Below are 13,727 nucleotides of genomic sequence, written 5' to 3'. Positions count from 1 at the left end.
AAATTATAAGCTACATCCAGCTTCTTATTAGTATGCTTTCCTATTGCTTAGCAGACAGAGGCAGATACAGCAAGACACAGAATTCCTATTGATGATGCCAAACTAGCTCCAATACAGGTCACAGTATTATAAGCAAAAAATTAAGTGCTTAGTTGTAAATTGGTAGAAAAACTTTCAGGATTACTTACCTGGTTTTCTTCATGAGAAACCCTCATCTGCTCTTTAAGAACTGACATTCTGGCAGCTTCTTCTTTCCTCAAGACTCTTTCCTTTTTTAGTTCAGGACTCCAGAAAGTCTTGATGCTATTCATGGAAGATCCCAGCTTACTGTCCTTGATATCCAGTTCTTTTCTCAGAAGATCATTTTCTCTTTGTAGTTCCTTGAGCTGAGCCTGTAGATCTAGCATGGTACTATCCCTTACCTGTCTCAGCATAGAGGGAACTTGATGATGATGATGATGTGAAGATGTGGTCAGACCTCCATGCTGATCAGTATAAGAAAGGACATCTGTGTGAGAGAGTCCAGCTGAAGCAATATTTGGACTACTCCCCATAGCCGTGACTCGACCACCATACACAGCTCGATTTGTAGCCCTTCCAAGAGTCATTGTGCCCTTTGGGAAAGCAGTAGATGCTACACCTTCATGGTCACTAAGATACATCGGTCCAGATGTTGCATAGGCTGCATTAAGGGACTGGATGTTCTCCATTGATAGTGTCTTACCTGTTCCTCCACCTCCCCCGCTGCTTGTTCTCCTGTGGCCCAGACGAGGAGATCTTGGCAAACGAGGAGACCTGGAAGGACTGCCTTCCAAATTACTGATTGTTCTTGCACTTCCATACATTTTTCTACTACTGTGAGGTACTATTTAATAAGAAATTAGTAACACTGATGTTGGATATTAAACCTATAATTCCAGATAATAATGCTGGCAAACGGTTTCACTGTATTCTTCAAGTAAGCAAAAAATGATGACGATCTGGAAAAAAAATTGAAGTTGAATAAAGTAACAAATACAATATAAAGTAATATTACAATGATGAAAGTGGATCAGAAAACACAGCATACCTCAACTGGTCTTGGAATAATTATTTTCAAACTAAGACTAATACTTTTTTTACTTTTAGGATTATGACCTGTGAATTTCCATATTTAATGGAATTTCAAATGGAGAAACAATTGTTCACTTTTTTCTTTCCAAAAACTATTTTTGGCGTTTTGACTTAGTAACACTGTGGACCAAACATATCCTTAATGTAACTCCAGTCATTTAAGTCAATTCATTTAAATCAATTATCACAATGAAATTACACCAGGGATGAAACTGTCTGGTGTCTACCCAAAAACAAATTGAAACCAGAGGTCAAGAATATATTTTCAAAACACAACATATCTGTTTTCCTTTAATAATATTAGCTGAATAAATACCACAATGGTGGGGACATGATGGAGGCCAAGAGGGGGGAGGTTAAATTTAATCGAATATCAGGGTTGGAAGGGACCTCAGGAGGTCACCTAGTCCAACCCCCTGCTCAAAGCAGGACCAATCCCCAACTAATTTTTTTGCCCCAGATCCCTAAATGGCCCTGTCAAGGGCTGAATTCACAACCATGGGTTTAGCAGGCTAATGCTCAAACCAAAACACAATACTTCTGATAGCCGCTTTAGCGGTAGAAACAGATACTGTTAAGCTAAATTTTAAGGTTTACAATAAGACGGTTAATTTCAGAGAATAGTTGTCTTCAGAACAATTAGAAATTATTAGAAAGATGACTGGTACTATAAATCACAGGCTTGTTGGTATTTGTTGTTTGCCTATTTCAAGGAAAAAAATATATTATAAACAGTTAATTCTTTCCTCAAGTAAAGGAGGGACTGTCAAATCTCCTTTTCTGCATTTGGTGTCATAATGGTATTTCTGTAGCAAACTTACTTTTGTAATTGATTTAAATAATCAGAACAGTTAAAGTTACTGAGAATTTCATAACCAGTAAAAATAAAAATAATAATAAAGAATCTGATAATACCAGGAACATCTGATCCACATTTATCACCCATAACTATGAGCCTTCATTGATTTTTTTAAACAACAAACAAGCAATCCAAGCAATCTGAAATTAAGTAACTTGGCTGCGATAACTAAACCAGATCTAAAATAATTTCTTAAAGAGATGATTAGTTCAGAGCAGCAGCAGCAGCAAGTCTAAGTCACTTAAATCCAGCAATTTTTAAGCATTTCCCCAGGACATTATCACTACATACAGGTATCCTACTCCAATTCTATAATGTCCATTCTACATTTGTGTTGATGGGTTTTTTTGTTTTGGTTTTGTGGGGTTTTTTGGTGGGGGGGGGGAAGAGAGGGAGGGAATGTAAATATTCTTAAACCAAGAATAACAGCGAGTATATTAAGTCATTGCCACTGTGTTTGAACCATTTTAGAAAAAGCAATTACGGACATTAGTGCAAACAAAGACAAAAACAAGTCCCCACTATGCCAGAGAAATGTACCACTGCAAACCATTCTAATCTTCAAGATTTGTAAACCATCTATGACCTCATACAAGTGTATTCCAACTGGTTTACATGGATTCTAAAAACTGTTGGAAGTAGACTAGGTTTTCAATAGGTCTAAGAATCAGTATAGTGTAAACCACTTCAGTCTGAGCTGTTTCATTGCAAGCATGGATTTGGATGTGCTAAAATGTTTCTTCTTGGTCCCCTCGGTACTATTCTGCAGTGCATCAGTGCCCTTTCAAAATATTCCAGAATCCACTTTTTATGCGAGTTGGCCCAGGAATTACAGGGCTAGTACCTGGAGGGCATTGCAATGGAAATGGTTTAAAATAGTGATTGTGGATATGAGCAAAAATACAAGGTTCTGATGTCCTTCAATGCGGCTAAAATGGACATACCAAATTCTTTGTGCTGTAACTGTTTCTATCCAAGCAGTCCAATTTCAAATAGTTCCCTTCTCTAGTGCAAATACAGCCCTAGGCAAACTAGATCAACCAGTGCTAACAAAACATTGTTTTGTATTAACCAGCTCAACGACAGTCACTGTTTGCTGTTGGTTTGTATTTGCTCCAGCAGGTGAGAGGCAGTTCTGTTGTCCCAAAATACAGATGTTCTTCCATGTAGAAATAAGCCTCAATTTTGTAGGATGCCACACAGGCACATCCATTCTGAGAAGTACTGGAATTTTGACTATTTAAGCAGAAATAGTGGATGTGAAATTAGACTCTAGCAACGCTCTCCTGCTGAAGTATACAAGTAAATTCCAATGAAGTCAATGGGAACTACTCAGCCTGTAGAGTAATGCTGAAACATTTAAATTATATAGGCCAAAGCCTTGCCCAAGGAATTGAGCCCTGAAGCCATCTGGAGTCTTACTGGACTCTACTGCAACGGAGGCAAACTCAAATCCTAGAAGAGCCAGCTGCAGTTTCCCTATCTAAGTTCTTACGACAGTGTCTATTATCCTAGTATTTGGGTGCCCAAACATACTCCCAGTAAAGAGACAAAATCTATGTCTCGCCAGCTCCAGCTGCCACATGGTATATAGCAATTGATTCACTAGGGTGCACAATATTTCTGACATCTCAGCTCCAAAACAGTCAGTGAGTGAAGTTAAGGTCACTGAAGCAGAGAACACACAACACCTCATGACTGTTAGGATCAAATCATCCCGACTTCTTCTCATAATTCCCCAATCACCCTCTCACCAATAGGTATAGAGTGAGGATCCATATATAGCACCTCAAAGATCACACAGCTAATTTGTATGTGCTTCCCACCACTAAGAGCAACTCCTTTCCACACTGATAAACAGTTGGCATGGTGATAAGCAAGGAGATGCAGTGGTAATGGACTACCAAAATCCTTTGTATTGTTTAAACTGAGCTCACTTAAATTCTTCAGATGTGGAAGGCTGAGACAATGGTGAGGTTGTGTCTCAGAGAAACAGTATATCAGGACCATGTCTGGTATTCTAATGCCACCATTTCTACCACAATTTGGTATGGGTATTATTTACATTGGCTCCTTTAATTCATTTATTAAGTTACTCAGTCCTCCTTTTTTAGCTGTAGTATGTTCAATACTTCCCTCTCCAGTATGTGTGAAATCTGTAAGATCAATGACTGTAAGAGAGCAATAATTTGGGTCTTGTTCAACACTGATTTTTTTCATCAATCCCTATTGCTGAGCTTGTAGAAAGAGGTCTAGCTTTTCCCAGACTTCTCCTTTACTGTGTGCTTTTGTGATACGTTCACATTTCTGTTTTAATAATGTAACCTAGATGTGAAAGTTCTGAAAATAAGAAAAAAAAAGTGAGGAAACAGCAACTGAAAAATTGCTTAAGAAACCTCTGCTGTTCATGTGTATTTTAATTTGCAATCCATTGCACATCTTATTTTGAATTATACAGATCTGCATGCAAAATGTAGCCAGTGCAAAATACAGCAAACAAAAGTGTTTCCTTATGTGGGAGTAAATCAATTAATTGTGAGCTAATCTTGTCCCTTTCTGTATGGCTGTGAAAAAGCGCCAGATGCAGTAGAAGCAGTTTAGAATTGCTGCAAGGAGGAGACGAGAAAGGTTTTGAGGGCACCTACACAGAGGTTCCCCCTTCCTGAGATCCATACAAGCTAGCTCCACAGGGATTTCCTGCATCCCCCAGGTATCAGAATTCAGGGGCCAGCATGGAGCCCAGGAGCAGCAGGGGACACTTCCCTCAGGGCCACAGTAGCAGCCACCCGTCACCACTTATAGAATGTACTGGCACTAACCCCAGTTAGTGAGCTTGGGCTGAAGAGGAGGCACATGGAGAGGATTTAAACCCTGGAAATTAAATGCCATTTACAATGTTTCTCTTGAATAAACACTATCAGCACAAAATGTAATTCATTTAGAAGTAAATATTGCTGCCCCCATCCCTCAAGCATGGAGTGTCCTAAACCAGGGCAAAACCAGGGTGGTTCCAGGGCATGGAGGCTGGAGAGTAAATCAAAGAGAGATCATGCCAATGATAAGCATCTCCTGCATATCACCCTAGAAGGGGCTTTAGGAACAAAGTCAGGGGATCCACAACCACATGCATCCATACCCACTGAAACTACAGAGGTTGCAGTAGCACGCGTCGAGCAGCTCCAATACAGCTATGTGGACTGGCTCAGGAGGACTGCATTCTTCCCCAACCCCACCCAAACTTTTCTGTGGCCCCTCTTCCTCCCAAGCTCATTTACTCAGGCCTGGGACAGAGTATAGGATTTGGTCCATATTAGATATGGATCAGGGTCATATTTTCTTTAAACAGTTATTTTCCATTTTTTAAAAATCCAAATCATTTCAATATAGTGGCACTAAAAATATTTAAAACTGCACATATATTGTCTCAACAATTTCTTGTAATAGCTTTTAAATGTGTATTTTATATTAATTTCTAAAGCTACCTGTTATTATTTTAATATCATATATTGTTTAATGTATAAAAGGATTTGGGGCTTCTTAAGTACACATGCTCAGAAAGAAAATTATTGGGTATTTTATTCTAGGGTCTCCCCTGAAGATCTCAGAAATAAGGAATAGTCTATTTTAGGAAGAAAGTACTTCTTGATGGCTGTTCTAAATTAGGTTTCATTTATTTTCAAAATTTCTCATCTCATCACCAGTACTCTGCTGACAATAATATCATGGACTCACATGATCTACATAAGTCTCGCACACTGGATTTTATTTGAATTTTACTGTCTTTATTTAGCCTAAAAACTCAGGCTTTTAATTCTAGTACTGTCTTACTACTATATTTCCAAGTGCACTAATACTCTTGTGGTACGCATTATACAGTTTTCTTGCAAGAATATAATCTTCACTAAACTCTGAGATTTGTTTTACATTCATTATTATATTTTCATCCTGTTTACATATTTCTACACAGAACCATTAATTTTGTTAAGATCCTGTTTGGATTTTGATAACGCTAAATCACTTCCACTGAATTAAAAGCTTGTGAGAAATTTTCTACGTTGTACTTGTCTATATTTTTATCTCCTAATGAATCACAAGCGCATTGCATGCATAGATGAGCTCTATTTATAACATATCCCTCATTGTAGCATCTGAGCACCTGTAAATTGGACAATCAGTTTACATGTAAAATGTTGATGATTGTGTTATATTCCATAGATTCTCTGTTCTGTGACTTTTAGACCTTAAAGAAACAAAAACAGAACAAAAACACATGAAGCTTGGTACAGATCCCCAGTACATAGGGTTGCCAAGCATCCGGTTTTCGACCGGAACGTCTGACGAAAAAGGGACCCTGGCGGCTCCGATCAGCACTGCCAACCAGGCTGTTAATAGTCAGGTGGAGGTGCAGCAGGGGTCCAGGGCGAAGGTAGGTTCCATACCTGCCATGGCTCCCAGAAGCAGCTGCCAGGTCCCTGCAGCCCCTAGGCGCAAGGAGGCTCCCATTGGCTGGGAACCGTGACCAAAGGGAGCTGCAGAGATGTTGCCTGCAGGCACAAGAGCAGTGCGCAGTGCCTCCCTGGCCACCCGTGCAATTAGGGGTCATAGGGACCCGGTGGTCACTTCCTGGAAGCTGCAGTAAGTGCTGCCCAGACCACATGTCCTAAACCCCCTCCCACACCCCAACCTCCTGCCCCATCCCAGAGTCCCCTCCTGCATCCAAACTCACTCCTTGAGCTCACACCCTGCAACACCCTCACACCCAAACTCCCTGCCCCAGCCCTGAGCCGTCTCCTGTACCCCAAATCCCTCATCCCCCGACCCACCCCAGAGCCTGTACCCCCAGCCGGAGCCCACACACACACACACGCAGAGCCTGGTGAAAGTGAGTGAGGGTGAGGGCAGGGCCGCATAGAGGATTCCACGGGCCTGGGGTCTTTGGCAGTGGTGCCCCCGCTTCGGCGGTAATTTGGCTGTGGGAGGGTCCTTACGCTCCGGGACCCTCTGCCGAAGTGCCCCGAAGACCCGCGGTGGGGACCTCCGCTGCCAAATTATGGCCAAAGCGGAACCTCCCGCTGGCGAAGACCGGGAGTGGAAGAAGCTCTGGGGGCCCAGGCCCTGCGAGAGTTTTCCGGGAGTGAAGGACCCCGCTTCAGGGGCCCCGAAAAACTCTCGTGGGGGCCCCTATGGGGCCTGGGACAAATTGCCACATTCCCCCCCCCCCCGGGTGGCCCTGGGTGGTGGACAACAAACAATGGAGGGAGGGGAATGGAGCGAGAGGGGGTGGGCCCTCAGAGAAGGGCCATTCAGTTTTGTGTGATTAAAAAACTGACAACCCTACCAGTACATCTACTTCCACAGAAGACACAACAATTGCACTGAACTACCATCAAATCATTGTATACTAAAAATCCAAGAGAAACTTATCAATATCTGAATTAATGTCTAACTCATGCAGGCAACAAAATGTAACAGGTTACATGACAAGAGCAATAATTATGTCACAGAAGTCACCATATGGACAAAAACAAATCATCATTAGGAACACAACAGATAGAGACAATTTTCACCTGTATCACATCAGTAGTTTAATCTCTAGCTCTGAGCAAAACCAACAACACATCTCCTAGAAACTTTTTGAAAAATGGCAATTTTTTCAGAGTTTATATCTCTGCAATTCCTAGCTCAAATGACCCTAAATTTAGGTCACTAACCCTATCCTGCACTCTTATAAGGCACATCAAATTTCAAAGGGCATCCTACTAAACATGTCAGTTTTAGAGAACTTAGAAAGGTCAATCTTGAAACAGAAGTTGTGACGCAACCTTAACTATAGTGGTATTGCTGCACCACTATAACCCTGGCAACTCCATTTGGGAACCTCAAACAACTTTTACAGTCTCTTTCTCCTCCCGGGTCCAGCATCTTGTAGCTGTCACCACCAAACTCTGAAAACAAGCTACTCCTGAAATAGTGAAACACCTGAAGACTTGCTAATGTTCTCATTACCGAGAGCTCCAACATCTGTAACTTCATTGAAAGCTTACCAAAAACCACAAAATAATACGTATTGCCAAGTAAGTGTAGACATTATCAACCTGATTTTTAATATGCTCAGAAAGCCTTCCAAACTGTCTGGACATAGTTCAGTACTTCTAAAGTTCCCTGGGGGTGAAAGGAAAACAAAATAAATATAAAAAGGACTGAGAGATGAGAGAAAGAAAGAAGACACAGTGTCTTTATACTCTCCCTTATAACTTACCTTTCAAACATTTTTAAACATCTCAGTTGACAAAAGGTTTCTGGAAAAGATGCATGCCTATTTCACAAATAAAAGTGTCTTGGCACTCTTTATGAATTCTGTAAAATATACTCTCACCATAGAATGGTAAGCAGGACTTATCCAAGTTTTGAGGGATGCACACTTTTATAACCAGTGGCCCAGCACTGGAGGTATTTATATTTTATTGTTATCTTTATCTGGGATTTTTCTTGTTTTAATTGTGGCTCAACACATCACCAAGCAAAGCAGGATAATTTTCTTTGAATATTCTTTTTCTTTACATTTATTACTGCATTAAAAACAAAAAGTGAGGAAAAATTGGAAAATGGAGAAGTGAAACACATTATATAGAAGAGTGTATTCATTAGCTAATCTGAGTTCTACAGCACTTTTGTCATTTTACAATATCTATACTAAAAAGAGAATGAACAAAAAGCCTGTTCATATATGCACTAGACATTGTGTTTATCAAAATTAAAAAGTCCTTTCTTGGTTTACTGCATGGAGGTATGAGCAATGATCAAATGAAAGGGGGGGGTTTGTAAACCAGTCACAACCACACATATGATTCTTTATATTTTAAAATATCTGTTAAGAGTTTGAAAAACTAAATTTAAAAAACTGGAGGGATAAAAATACATATTGGTATGTTCAGATTTTTTAAATGTTGCTAACATACACCATTACAATATACCAAATGGCAACATTCAAATTTAGATTATTTTTAAATCATGCTCTGAAACTGGATTGCTGGTATTATAATCTTTTTACTAATATTGTAAATTTCAGCTAACATATAATTTCAGAAATTTTCAGAATACTCACTGCTGTAGTGTGTTACAACAAAATGTATATATCTATGTATGAGAATTTAACTGATTACTCTACCACCTGATCGTGCACATTGCTGAGCACCCTCAACTCCCACTGATGTTAATGGAAGTTGAGGGCATTCATCACCTCACAGGAGGTGGTGCTCTTTCCCAGATTGCATTCTAGCTAATGAAAATGGAATGGCGAATGAAGGAGAGAAAAGGAATGGTTGTAGAATATGCATCTTAGAATGCATAAGATTGTAAAATAAAGCTGTCAGGCATTCTGCTGCTGTCAGGCACAGTGACAGCAATTAGTACTTATTGTGTGTTCACAAAATTCCAACAATGAAAACCGTTTGCCCCAAAAGCAATATTAAGCATGTTGGATAGCAGGCATGCTGAATGAATGAGCAATTATACTATTACCAAATGTAGGTGAGTAGAAACTCAGTACTGCCTTAGTAATTTTTTTTCGGAGGTTTAGGTTTTTTGCTAACTCTAATATTCAAAATAAAAGAGAGGAAAAAAAGCAGTATTCTTTTTTAAAATGTCCCGGCTCTGCACTGTGTCACTTTTTTTTTTACTGCAATGTTTTGAACAACTAACTTTTAAGGACAACTTTAAAGCTACCCCCGTTCTAATTAAGTCAGTTTTCAGCCTTTATGTTAGATAGTACCTAAACAGTGTAAAGAAATAATCTTTTAAATCTAATCTGAATTTCTCTCATTAACAGTATACCAAACATATCATCGTCTGCCTGAGTCAGGATAACCTGAACTGGCCTTGGGGGAGGAGGGTTATTTTGGTACATCAAAAGGCCTGAAAGGGAATGTGTTTTGTTTTAAAAAAAAACATTTTATAGCTTTTCCAAGAGTCTGTCTACACTTAAAAATGCTACAATGGCACAGCTGTGCCGCAGCACTTCAGCGTAGGCACTACCTACACCGACTCTGCCATTAATGTAAGTAATCCACCTCCCTGAGGTGGATTCTTCCATTAACATAGGTAATCCAGCTCCATGAGAAGCGGTAGCTAGGTAGATGGAAGAATTTTTCTGTCATCCTAGCACTGTCTATGTGGGGACGTAGGTCAGTTTAGTTACGCCATCAGGGATGTGAAATATCCACACCCCTGAGCAACATAGTTATGATGACCTAATTTTCTAGTGTAGACCAGGCCTGAGGAATAGCAGAATTATCAAATCTGATCTCCCCTAATTTTTGCTGTAGAACATATTGTATGTCTTTATAAACACCACCACCCGCATCAAAGGGCGAGGGAACTGATGGCGCCAGCAGTAAAAAAAGAGACAGTCCCCAGTACTAAGGGAGGGAGGCACCTGCCAAAGGACCATAGGTAACTCCTCCCAGTGGAATCTCTGGCACCCATTGGCTAGTTGGGGGAGAGGGGCGCTGATTGGCCAGCATTCCCCAACTCCCAGGATTCAGACCAGCGCAGTGGCCAAGTGGAACCTCTTTCAGCTCCGTTCCAGCAGCACAGTACAGCATACCTACCAATACTTGGCAATCAAAAATAAGCACACTTTATACAGCAAACTGTCTTCCAAAGAAGGTTGGATGTTTTCGTGCATATTTATTTTGATTGATTGCTCCTTAATTGAAAGAGCCAAGGATGTTTAATAATAAAATCCTTTATCAAAAATGTTGGTAATTGAATTTAACTAAGCAAACTAACAAAAAGCAAAGTTCTAAGAATTAGGTTAGAAGTCCTTTCCCCTCTCAGCTGCTCAATTCTCCCACTTCTGGGCTCTTGTCATGTCATCATTTCACTAATTCTTCAGTCACTAGGGACTTAAAAATACAAATCTTGTCTGCTTTTAATGTAAAAAAAAAAAAATCCGAAATTCACCAAACAAACACACACAACTTTAAAACTTTCATAGATTTTACAGCCAGAAGGGACCATTGTGATCATCCTGTCTTATCTCCTGTATGGCACAGGCCACAGAACTTCACCAAAATAATTCCTACAGCATATCTTTTAGAAAACGATTCAATCTAGTTTTAAAATTTTTTAGTGATGGAGAATATATCACGACACTTGGCAAAGTATTCCAGTGATTAATTACTCTTACCGTTAAAAAAAACATATATATGTGCCTTAATTCTAGTCTGAATTTGTCTAGCTTCAACTTCTACCCATTGGATTGTGTTATACCTTTCTCTCCTAGACCAAAGAGCCCATTATTAAATGTATGTTCCCTACGTTAGTGTTCAGACTGTAATCAAATCACCACTCAGCCTTCTCTTTGTTAAACTAAATAGTTTTAGCTCCTTGAGTATATCACTATAAGGCATGTTTTCTAATCCTTTAATCATTCTTGGTGTAGAAATTCATTTCAAGTGTGCCTCTTTGGGCCTTCTTGGCCCATGCAGGTCCTCTCAGCAGGCAGCAGATGGCCCTAGAGCAGTGATGGGCAACCTGTGGCCCATGCTGCTTCCTGCAGCTCCCATTGGCTGGGAACAGCGAACCATGGCCACTGGGAGCTACAGGCAGCCATGCCTATGGACGGTCAATGTAAACAAAACTGTCTTGCAGCCCACCAGTGGATTATCCTGACAGGCAGCATGCAGACTGTGGGCCACATATTGCCCATCACTGTCCAAGAGATTAAAGAAGATTTTGTTATGTTTACCAAATGCTCCTGCAAATTCTAGGAGGTGCTTTTAAATAATTCTATTTCCACTTAGAAGGAACATCTCACTTCCGACTCTTTCTACACAGAAGTTAGTTCTTCCTAACGCACATTTTCTATATAGTACTATTGTCTCTAAGGGAGTTCACAAGGTTGGCAAGTGCTGTACTGTTTTAACTTTGACATTTCATTGATAAAATGCTCCGTTTTTTCAGCTGAAAACTAAAACAGAAAAAAACTTGTTACTGCAGCAATCATAAAGACACTGTTTTTACTATAAAATCTGATTTTTCCCTCATCAGATTCAACTTTCAGATTTAAGATGACATAACAAAATAGCCATTATTGTAACTCTCCCAATTTTCAAGTTGATGTAGTTTACATTGCAGACTGAATTTAAGCCTAGTTTTTTAAAAAACATATTAAATTCTTGGTTTACCCAATTAATTAACGTATACAGAATCAAAGCAGCCTTTCAGACACACCTTCCCCCACACATAAAAACATTACGGAAAATATTCATTACAACTTTTGTTTGTAAAAGTATCCTGAAGCAATCATTAACATGATGGAACAGATCCTCATTTATGTTAGGGGCAGTTTTGTGCTGGTCCACCAGCAAGAAGCACCCTTGAAGGTACCTTATCCAGCAGCTGGAGGATTGGGACTACAGCCAGCACAATGTAAGACTGCCACCAGGCAGATTTAAATTGTGCCAGAGGGTTGCAAATTTGTAGGGGTGGGATTCAGCCCAAAATAAAAGGAGAGCAAAGGTGGCCACTTTTTGACACACATCCCTCCTAAGGTACTTCCTCCACCACCCAAACTTGTCAGCATATAAAATGGGCAGTGGTTATAATGTATGATAGTTACACAGTCAGACCCTTAGCTGGTTTAAATGAGTGTTGCTCACTGAAGCCAATGCAAGTATGCAAATGTATGCCATCAGAAGATTTGATCCATAGTCTTCATTTAGAATGACGGATCCAGTTTACAATGTTTGGATGAGACTTTTAACTACCCCGAAGATGAGAGCTTGTGATCTAGAGGGGTTTTTTAAACGTGCTTAAAAAAATATGTAATTATGGAAGAGCTGCAGTTACATCCTAGTTAGGGTTGGGTTCAACTTTACATTTAAGCCAGGATTCATCCTCTTTGTACTGTATGAAAAAGACAATTAATCTTCCCCAAATTTATAGCACAGTCTCTGAGTAAAGACTGACCACACAGATTCTTTTAAGTAAATCTGTTAATTTATGAGTGCTAATCAATTAAAAAAGGGTCTTTAAAAAATTCATATTTTACATCACAATTTTTGGGGCTTTCAAGCTTAAAAACTATAGGCTAAACAGTTTGACATTTGTACACAGTGATATTTAGGATCGCTTTCTGGGGACAGAATTGTTTTAATTAATATTGGGAAAACTATTTATCATAACATGAAAAATATGGGTACATGGGTAGCATATAATGTGGGGATTTTTTTGTTAACATCTATTTAACTTCAGTTATTAATTAAAATTTTAGAATAAAAGGATGTCTTGGTTAAAGATTCATCAACATTTCCTCTTTCAATTAAGGTGTTAGAGCTTGCAAAAAATATGATTAGAGAAGGTCCACCAGAAAACTTAAAGACCAACCTTCCAATTCCTGGTATTTCTAGTATAAATGCATTAAAAAAATCCACTTTTCTAACAATCTTTCAGGCCTTGTTTTTAAGTCTTAAAGAAGAAAAAATAGCACAAGCCCAATTTTAAAAAATTCTTTTGCAGATCATCTTTAAAATCAAATGGAGTATGAAGGGGGTTCCAGACATATTAAAGAAAAGCAACTGTTTCCATAAATGGTATGTAACTCCAAATACAATACACAGTATAAATCAATGATTCATCATATTAGGCCAGACTTTCAGCAGGAAGGAAAGTGTCCAGTTTACGTACTGTTAGAATGCTAGCAGATTGGCCGAAAATAAGAAATATTTAAAAAAAAATAGAAAACAAAAAT

At 39.3% G+C, this 13,727-nt stretch overlaps 1 protein-coding gene across 4 annotated transcripts in view; it reads right to left on the bottom strand.

The window, feature by feature from the left end:
* Window positions 1-13,727, bottom strand: part of ERC2 (ELKS/RAB6-interacting/CAST family member 2) — an 845,311-nt gene that overhangs the window by 817,426 nt on the left and 14,158 nt on the right. For all 4 annotated transcript variants that reach the window (XM_050958427.1, XM_050958428.1, XM_050958429.1 and 1 more), the window contains exon 2: window positions 189-980. In XM_050958427.1, coding sequence (XP_050814384.1) covers window positions 189-845 — 657 coding nt within the window. In that variant the 5' untranslated portion in view covers window positions 846-980. The remainder of the gene's footprint in view (window positions 1-188; window positions 981-13,727) is intronic.

The sequence above is a fragment of the Gopherus flavomarginatus genome, chromosome 6 (genome assembly GCF_025201925.1).
Source record: "Gopherus flavomarginatus isolate rGopFla2 chromosome 6, rGopFla2.mat.asm, whole genome shotgun sequence".
Taxonomy (NCBI): domain Eukaryota; kingdom Metazoa; phylum Chordata; order Testudines; family Testudinidae; genus Gopherus; species Gopherus flavomarginatus.
Note: the sequence above shows the minus strand (reverse complement) of the source record. Positions and strands in the feature narration are given on the sequence as shown.